General features: G+C 32.5%; 1 protein-coding gene across 1 annotated transcript; it reads left to right on the forward strand.

The window, feature by feature from the left end:
• Positions 1–3,554: 3,554 nt before the first annotated feature.
• LOC120124339 (THUMP domain-containing protein 1-like) lies at positions 3,555–7,765 on the forward strand. Its single transcript, XM_039143044.1, has 7 exons — positions 3,555–3,663; positions 3,753–3,872; positions 4,944–5,426; positions 6,088–6,227; positions 6,333–6,453; positions 7,396–7,536; positions 7,633–7,765. The coding sequence occupies exons 1-7, from the start codon at positions 3,586–3,588 to the stop codon at positions 7,714–7,716; spliced, it is 1,167 nt and encodes a 388-aa protein (XP_038998975.1). The 5' UTR covers positions 3,555–3,585; the 3' UTR covers positions 7,717–7,765.
• The last annotated feature ends 2,322 nt before the right edge of the window (positions 7,766–10,087 follow it).

The raw sequence follows: 10,087 nt of genomic DNA on the forward strand, positions 1-10,087 counted from the left end.
TTTATAATGAATGTCACTTGGTTCGTACTAAAAAGAATTAAGAAGAAAAGGGTCTAATATCTATTTTATCTATAATATTTTAATAAGATTCTCACTAATCGTTTTATTATTTCTTGGGTTAATTTAATGTATCCATTTTTATTATTATTTGTCATTTTAACGCTTCATATTTTTTCTAATAATCTAAAAGATGATTATAAAATAATATTTATTCATAATTTTTTTAATTATTGACAATATCCATACCTTGCTCGAACATAAGACTTTAAAGGATAACAACATAATGAATTCTTAACGTATCATATTTTGATAACAGAATGAACAAAAAAAAGTCAAATTGATTAAAAAAATAAATATTCATGAGTTATCAGTGTTTTTATCTTGATTATTTCTTAAATTTATAAAATAATATATTTAATATTTAGATTTTATATATAGTATTAGTTTGATTCTATTTTTAACTTTTTTTTAACCTTCAACGATACGCATTAGTGATAATCTCTTGGTAATTAAAAAAATTTAAAAAATGTGTATAAAAATGGTTTTAAATCTCATAAATCCGAAAACTCAAATTCTTAACACATTAGTATATGTTCTTTAATCAATCAATTTCAATAAGTGAAAAGACCAACAAGACCATCCCTGATCCCTCGTTTCTTTGTTTCTGTATCATAGCTGTGCATGTACCAATGTTACATATAATGTTTTCTAAACAACATTATCCCTTACTATAATAACCAAAATCACGGCATATTTTCATATAATTTAAATGTTATTTTTACTAAAAATATGTTTTCGTCTTATGAAATTTTATCAATTCATCCTATTAACATAAAATCACGTGTTTGTTCTTGTCAAAATCTCAAAATTCCGGGAAGAGAAAAAACTACACATCAATTCTACAAGATGAGTGATGATAGAAATAACAAAATACATAGAAGAATGTGATAACTGCAATCAGTCCGTAGCTGTTTTATATTGCAGAGCTGACTTTGTTGAAGACGAAACAGATATATCAACATCCATTGCCACTACTGCAGCGAGCAACAAGTGTGTTCCTTCTTTGTCATAATTTAAGCTTTACATATATGTAGTATTAGTTGTGGAAGTTCGTCCATTGTTACAACCACAAGAGTGAAGATACAATAATAGCTCTATAAACAAATCAAAATTGCGAAGAAGAAGAAGAAGAAGAAGAAGGGAATCCCAGATGAGAAACAGCAAGTTTTCAATGAACAGACTCAGAAATACAAGAGTCTAAGAGATGAATATCACTACGGGAAACTAATTAATTCAATATTTCCTAAGCAAATTACTGAATAGATTTGCTTCACGTTCCCAAAAGAAAGTATCACAGCAATGGCCGACGTTGTTGCTCGCTTCCCATGCTTCATCTTCCAAAGAACTCGAATCGCGATCGCGATCACAATCACAATCTATTCCTTCGGGTGCCGCCAATGTTTCGTACACCCACATGCATCTCAAAATCTTCTTCGTTTTCGACCGACAGTTCACGATCATCTTCGAAACTCCTTTGTTCGACTTCTCGAGATCGAGAGAGGATAAAACCCGAAGCCCTTGTTCCCTCAGCTCACCTCCTAAACAAATCAGGATAATTCCGTACGCATACATGGCTTCAACATGACCTTTCTCGGTTGCCTTCTTCAAACAATGGAGACCTGAGTCCGGTTTCTTGCGACTGAAGAAATCCACCATCCCTTTCCTGTATAACGCTTCGGCGTTCTTGGCAGCTCTGCATCGTTTTTCGAAAACCCTCTCGCTCCTTCGCCACGGAACGAAACCAACTTTCTCCATCGAAACGTTCTCGAAGACCTGATCGTAGTTCGACGCAGCGAGAAAAGCTTTACAGCTTAACCGGACGTTAATGAAGTCGTCGACGGAACTCGACGCCGCGTGCATGACGATTTCTGTCAGCATCTCTTCCGGAAGAGAGGTCATAATATCGCATGTGGATTTCTTGGACATGATTTCGAGATTACTAAGAAACTGTTCTCAAATTAAACCTCAACAATGCTATGATATAAGGTAAAACAAGAGCTATATATATATATATAAGGAAATAAAGACGGTGTAGGGTTAGGAATTAGGATAACAAAATACTATAATAAGTGGGGTTAAATATTTGATGTACAAACTTTAACTTTCTTCATTATTACTGGCGGTGTAGAATTCGGAAAACAAATTCCTATAATTGGTAGGAGTAATAAATATTCTAAAATCTAAAAAGTAGATATTGGTAGGAAAAAAATAATGTGTTTCAAGTCTTGGTTCCGACGGGTTTCGATCGAATATAATCTTATAAAGTTATTTTTTTTATATAAAAAAAATTGAATTTAGGTTGAGTTGGATTTTTTAGAGAATGAGCTTGGAATAAATTCGGATTAAGGGTGAAAAATCTTCATCATAACTCGAAATAATAGTGTAACTATCCCTTGTATATTCAAGATAACATGCTTGCAAAAGAAATTAATTTTTTTTAATTTTGACTTCTTCTTTTTTTTGGTGAAACGGACATTGGATTCAAGTTCGAGAGGTCAAAAGAGAAAAAATTAAAAATTTTGAGGTTCAAGATCAACTATGAGATGGGTTGGCAGTAACTAGTAACGATAATAGACGACGACAACAACATGGATTGACAGTGACTGGCGACGAAAATTGATTGCGACAGAGATAAGTGACAACCAACGACGTGAACTTTAACTAGATTCAAGGAAAAAATTGATATTTTATATAAATTCTAAGATTAATTAGTATTTTCTATAAAATTTAAAGTTAAATTATTATTTTTAAATTAAAATTTAAAAATAAGTTAAAATTTAATTAATTTTACTAATATATACGTCAATAAGATAATGGAAGTTCCCAATTCAATGATAAAAATAACACAAACTAAAAAAAAAAGTGACTAAATTTTTTGAAAATTGATTATCAAAATCAAACGGAGCGAAAAAATATAAAGAATCATCATTATCGTTTATTTTTTAAAAAAATAACTGAAATTATATATATATATATATATATATATATATATATATATATATATAATATCGGTCCACCCAATTCAACGGTTTTTTTCTTGACCCAAAAAATAACTACACCACTATTCTTAATTAACCACCCACTTATTTTTTGTTTTTGCTAAAAAAAAACTTTTTATCATGAGTAAAAAAACAATCTACTCTTTTGTTTTTTTCTAAAAATATATATTATATTTTCTCAAAAATAAAAATATATTTTATTTAATAAAAAATATATTTAATATTATATTTTACAATATATAATATATATTTTTAATATATTTATTTCTTAATATTATAATTGTAAAAATTCTAATTATTTTTAGGATTATTTAAAATAATTTTTAATTTCAAAATAAATACATCATTATTTTAAAATTTTATTTTTCAAATATAATATTTTTATCCAAAAAAATTCTTTTATATAAACCGGAGTTTTGAACTCCTCTCGAGCCGGTCTTTTAAGAGTGGAAATCTTGTTCGAACAGAACTGAGAAGTAAACGAAACCCTCGAGCCGGAAGTACGAAAGCACTTAAAGAAGCTTCAATGGATGCCGAAAACAAAACAAAAGGCTACACTGTGGCAGCCAAAGGCAAGAAGAGGAAGCAGTATCTTCCCCACAATGTTAGCCCAAACTCTTTCTTTTAATCTTCACCACAATGTTTTCATTTTTTTTTTTGTATTTCTTCAACTTTATTTTTTATGGAAAACAGAAAACAGTTAAAAAGAAAGGAGCATACCCATTAAGGCCTGGAGTCCAAGGTTTCTTGATCACTTGTGATGGTGGTAGAGAACGCCAAGCTGCTCATGAAGCTATCAATGTTATTGATTCTGTATGTTTTTCTTTTCATATTTCTTATTTTGTAGTTCATTGTTGAACCCTTCTTTGTTTTTTTTCATTAAAATTAATTTCGGATCATTAGTTGATGATTTTCCATCTGGGTATTCGTTTGTAATTCAACTTCCGTGGTTAAATTTTGCTCTGTTTTTATACGCAAAATGGTTGCTGAGTTTATTTTCTGGGTTTTGATTAATGCCCAAAGTTGTTTCTGCTTTCTTCTGCCCGTATTTGTTTTTATTTACTTTTAAAGTGTATATTGTTTAATGTTTTGATTGCTCCGTTGGAGGCATGGTTTTTAGCTGGGGGATTTTATGCCATATTAAAATCAGTTAAAGCTTTGATTTTGAACTAACAATGTGAAGTTGAATCTTAGAATCTCACCAGCTTCTATTAATTTATAAATTATAGGGTTGAAATGTGATGACGGTTGTCACATTGCTCTTTAAGCCTTCATCTTTTCCGTACCTTAACTGTGTTCATGGTTCATTTTCTTTTCAAGTGTATGGTTTTTTTGTTCACGAATTATTATTTAAGACTATGAATCAAATATTTTCTCGACTGTATGTTAAAAAGAATATCATTTTTATATTATAGATGTTAGGTGTATCCTCTTTTCTCACACTGTCTTGCTGCTTTATCCTATGCTCGTCCAATTCTTACTCTTGCCTTCTCTTTTTTCTTTATATTGACTGTAAGTTTACGTTTAATTCATTGATAGGATTGTTTGCATCCAAAGATTCTTGGTTTTATAATATTCTCCCTTTGACCAGCAATTCCCTGGCACCATCACTGATCTTTGATTTCTTCTCTTTTTATTAAAAAAAAGAATTATCTTTGAATTGGCTCATGTGTGAAGTAGCTGAGTTCTTATTTTAAATACCAAATCGGCTCATATTTTAGCCCAGTATCTCTGCAACGCCATGTCAACATGAGTACGGTGCCTTGAAATTCTCTGTCCATGCATATTGTTTATTCCTATGTTTGAGTTAAAGCAGTTGCTAATGCTCCTCTCTATTCTTTTGTGCATTTACATTAAACTTCTGGTTATTTTTCTTCAATGCAGTTTTTTGAAGAGTTAGTCAATGGAAAGGATTTTGGAGAGGAACCTGCAGTGTTACCAAATAAACCTCTAAATAAAAAGATTACTTTCTCGTATAGTGATGATGAAGGCGATGGTGAAGAGGAGGGTGATGATGAACGAGAGGAAGTTGTTAAATCAGATGCTAGTCAAGAAAGTTTAACAAATAAAGATTTGGATCATCCAAATTCAGATGATGTGTGCCATGGAAAGATAGCAGAAGAGACCAATGATACTCAGAAGGATGGAGCAAATATTGAAAATCAAGTTGATAGGTCGGAGGAGCCATCAGCAAAGAAACAATGCCTTGAAACAGATACATCAAATCAAGTAGATAAGTTGGAGGAGCCATCAGCAAAGAAACAATGCCTTGAGACAAATACATCAAAGAGTGCAACCAGTGAAAAAGAAAAATCTATTGATAAGCTTATTGAAGCTGAACTCAACGAGCTTGGAGATAAGAGTAAGGTTAGTAACCTACGACTGCTAAAGTTGGTAATTGATTTTGTAGATTAATGGATGCCAGCAAGAGGAAAGATACGTTTGGGTAAAAATGAATAAAGAATTTTATCTGGATGGCGACATACCTTTTTGACTGCAAGTTATGTTTTTGGCATCTTGCATGAAACGGAGAGAACTAAGGCAATTATATGCTTATTAAAAATAGAAAGAAATAAATTAAAAAAATACTTATACAATATTTTTCTTGTAAGTTTTATGTGAATTTAACATACTATCATTAACTCTAAAGCTAAATTCTTAATTGAAAATTTCACATATTTTCTTTATGCAAGATGGAAGTTGCCCAATTGAGGTTGTTCCGTGTTACATTGAACCTTGCCTATTGAAACTAAAACCTACTAGCTTATTGTATTTAATCTATCAGCCTTGTATATGGTTCATCTGATTCTTTTATTTGTTTAGAAATGAAATATTCGTAATTTTTTTGTCTATTACTTTTTCCTTCCATATTCCCTCTCTTTTTAGTGTTGAATTTGTCAAGCTTTTCTAATGCAATCACTTGTCATTCTTTTGTAAACAAATATATGATGCTGGCCATTATTGCATCTTTTCTCTTTCAATATTTTGTACTTGAACCTATTTTCGCCTTTGCATCCTGGTCGAACAGAGGCTGTTCTTCAACCTTGATTCAGGCTGTAATGGTGTTGTCTTTGTTCAAATGCGGAAGAGAGATGGTGTTCCTGGTCCCAAAGACATTGCGCAGTATATGATGACGTCTGCTGCATCAACAAGGAAGCACATGTCGAGGTTCATTCTTCACTTGCGTGTTATGCTCCATATACAAAGCACATGCACGTAGGAAATGGTGTCTTGGTAGTAGCAAGCTAAAATCTTCTTGTTTTTGTGGATTAGGTTCATTTTAAGAGTCTTGCCTATTGAAGTAGCATGCTATTTTTCCGAAGAGGAAATTACTAGAGCAATGAAGCCTCTCATTGAACAGTATTTTCCATTGGAGACACAGAATCCTAGGAAGGTACGAAATAGATGAATTCCCATTCTTTTTTATTTGGTTTTCAAGTGATGAAAAGTTTTATAGTGCTTCTAAAAGCTAATTTTCTATAAAATACAAGAACGTATATTCTAATTAAGTTGATTGAATCCATAAGATGGACAAGGCACATTGATTTTAACTTGATTTCTATAAATTGTTGTATTTGTACACAAAAGTTTAAATGTTCTTTAAGCATCTCTGTTTTTTTGTCTTTGGTTGATCCCATTCAGACATATGAATCAAACTTGTTGGATTTGACACAATCCAAATGCATGACTTATACGAAAGCTACGTGATTTAAAGCCACTACTTCTAGTTCTAGCTCAAGGTGGTTGTTTACCTAAATGAGAGATGGGGCTTCCTTTTTTCTTTAGGGAAGTAACAATTTGGACTGATCAAACCTCTTAAATACGTGTAGTAGCTGCCAAGTGAGTTTTCACTTAGTGTGGACTTGCCAGGAAATTAAAATGTTCTAAGAAATTGTAAGATTGACTACCATGGCTTTAAGTCAGTGTTTGATCCATTACAGCGTTCTTGCACTTAATGTCTTGTACCATTTGCGTGTTGAGAAATCCATATAAGATAGCCCCCAATTTATCCATAAACAAAGCAGTTAATGTATTCATGACGAGCCATTCAACTCATGATCCGCTTTGATATATAAAAGAATAAACTTTCTACATATTTGAATGCCTTCATTTAGTTTGCAAGATAGCTAACTCGAACCCATAGTTCGATGATTTATTCACTGTGGATGTGTTAATCTCATTTTGGGTGGTCAAATAATGTTTATATCAAATTTGTTCCTGTCCCCAGGTTTGTTTTGTCAAGGACCCTACATGAATAAATGACAGCATGGTTTTGGTTTTTATCAAATTAAAAATGTATTATATGTGCTAGGATTGTAACTTTTATGCACTGCAGTTTGCTGTACTATACGAGGCGCGAGCGAATTCTGGTATTGACAGGATGAAAATCATAAATACGGTTGCGAAGGCTGTACCTGCACCACACAAAGTTGATCTTAGCAATCCTGGCACAACTATTGTAGTTGAAATTGTGAAGGTGAGTACATTATAGAATTTGAACTCTTGTTTTGGCACATTTGCCCTTTGAAAGATCACTTAATACGGCCTTCCACTTCATTTTTTGGGGTTTCAGACAATCTGCTTGATTGGGGTTGTCGAGAAATACAAGGAGTTGGCAAAGTATAACCTGAGGCAACTTACATCACCAAAGCAATAAAGAATACAGATGCTGCTGCTTCCATTACTGGAGCTTCAAGCTGCACTTTGGAAAAACCTGTTAGCTGGCTGGCTTTCTTGCCTTCTATCAAATTCAGATAGGTTAAATAGTTTCAGAGTTAGAAAAAGAAACATTTTTTTATTGCCAATTAAGTGGTTTTAAATAATCCTTTATTTCAATTCCCTGTTGTTAGAGAGTATTTCCATTTAACAAGTCGATTAGATATGGTTGCAATTGAAAGAACATGCCTCTGTTTGAATGTGGTCGGTTAAAATTATGTTTTTGTTCATTTATGCGTGTATTTGTTTATTTAAAATTATGTAGTCGCGTTTGTTTAATGTTTGTGAATATGTTAAACATATTTATGAATCTGTCAAATTCAGATAAGATGGGTTTAATGTTTGTGAATATGTTAGAGAGCATTTCCATTTAACATATTCACAAACATGTTAAACAAGCATATTGATGAACAAACTAAATATGTTCGTGAATATGTTCGTAAGCACATAATTGAATATGTCCGTGAACAATTGAAAAAAATATATTGCTTAGTAATAAATAAATAAAATTGAAACAAATATTATATTTTAAATTTAATAATCCAACCTGAATAATAATAATAATTATATAAGAAATAAATGAATAAAAATGAAAGTACATTTTATAAAAGATATCAATTTTTAAAAAAAATAATGTTAATGAACATAAATGAATCGGATATATTTTCATTCATTTAACTAAACAAACATAGTTATTTTCTTTCATATATATTTAGTTTAACAAACAAATAATAAGTGAATAATTTATAAGTCATACCTTAAAATTATTAAAAATATTTAAGCGGAAAATGTAAGCATGGTATTTATCCATGACAATGATCATCTTTTTATTTCAGTGGTGCTTAATAACCAGAGATTGTACACGAAAGAAAGTAAATTACAGTTTCTACAATCATCTCCATGTAGTACATAAACAGTTACAGTGGGATCAAAGGTGGGAAGCTATGGTTTATAACCAAGTTTAAAGGTACAACTAAACAACAACAATGAGATCAAACAAGAAAAATCAGTGTGATTGGTTGCATTATTCATCTTTACTTGAGTTCTTTTTGTGCCTCCCTTTTATGTCCTTCACTTTCTCAATCTGTCCGCTTCCATTCTTCTGATTGCTTATCGAATCCTCTTGTGCACTGCACATTTGAGACTTCAACTTGAATCCGAATTTTTTCGATACATTTCCCCAAGTGCTACATGAACCCTTCACCCTCCCTAGCTTCTCGATTTCTTGCCTCATGTTCGAGCATTCTTTCTCGAGCTCGGAAACACGCATTCTCGTATTATCCATGCCTACCTTCAAAACCTGATTTTCTCTCACAGCTGAGGCCCACCCTCCTCCATCAGTTGACCCTGCGAACCCGCTTCTTAACTGTCGCGATCCATCAAGATTATCCGAGACCAAAAAGCAACCGGCGATTGAAGTCCTAAGCTGAAGCTGTTGAAAGAACAGGACTTGGACAACTATTCTCAGTGGCAGTCTCTCGTTTTGTGCAGCATAGGTACAGGCTTCCAAGGAGAGCTTCTGGCAGTCCATCAGCCGGCATAGTTGTTCTCTGTCAGATTCCGACAACCATGGGTGTGACTGCAAGTTTGATAAGCATAGGAGGAGAAAACGTTTTAAAACAATTGTAGCAATGAAAGAAAGAGAGCGCAACTAACACATCCAGAGCAGTGTTTTTGAAAATCGGACCGGACAAGTCGGTTTAACCGGTTTAATTAGGAATCGTTGCCTGGTTCTATTCATTCTACACCGGTTAAACCACTACTAATGAATCGGAAGGAACCGTTGAACCGGCTGTGAACTGTTGAACCGAACCGGACCGGACCGTGAACCGATTGAAAACCGGTTCCGTTTTTTTTTCTAAAAAAAATTAAATCAAACAACGTCGTTTGTTAAATGAGCCGAGTCGAACTCGAAAACTTTAAAAGTAAGCTCAACTCGACTCAAAAACTCACGAGCTAAAAATTATCAAGTTCAACTCGAACTTGAAATATAATATTGAAACTTGAACTCAAAAAGGCTCGAACTCAAAAAAAAATTAGAAAGCTCGATTGAAGCCTGAAATTCGAGCTCGATTGAAGTGAAAGAATAGTTCGCTCTGTGCTCACCAAAAGGCTCCATGATTTTGAATATCAAATTACATCTATTATTTATAGAAGTCAGTTGTGATGCTCTTTTATGTTTCTTAGTCATGTGGGATTGTTTTGTTTTTATATTTTTACTCTTTAGACTTTTGTGATGCTCTTCTACGTTTCTTAGCCATGTGAAATTTAAAAAAAAATTAAACCAAACGACATCATTTGTTATGATTTTT

This window comes from Hibiscus syriacus, unplaced genomic scaffold (genome assembly GCF_006381635.1).
Source record: "Hibiscus syriacus cultivar Baekdansim isolate YM2019G1 unplaced genomic scaffold, ASM638163v2 tig00110418_pilon, whole genome shotgun sequence".
Lineage (NCBI taxonomy): Eukaryota > Viridiplantae > Streptophyta > Magnoliopsida > Malvales > Malvaceae > Hibiscus > Hibiscus syriacus.

Bases quoted from the DNA above. Each gene is read 5' to 3' on its own strand.
- LOC120124339 (XM_039143044.1), top strand. From the start codon at position 3,586: ATGGATGCCGAAAACAAAACAAAAGGCTACACTGTGGCAGCCAAAGGC. The intron at 3,873-4,943 runs GTATGTTTTTCT...TCTTCAATGCAG, and splicing joins CTATCAATGTTATTGATTCT to TTTTTTGAAGAGTTAGTCAA. The intron at 6,228-6,332 runs GTTCATTCTTCA...TTTGTGGATTAG, and splicing joins ACAAGGAAGCACATGTCGAG to GTTCATTTTAAGAGTCTTGC.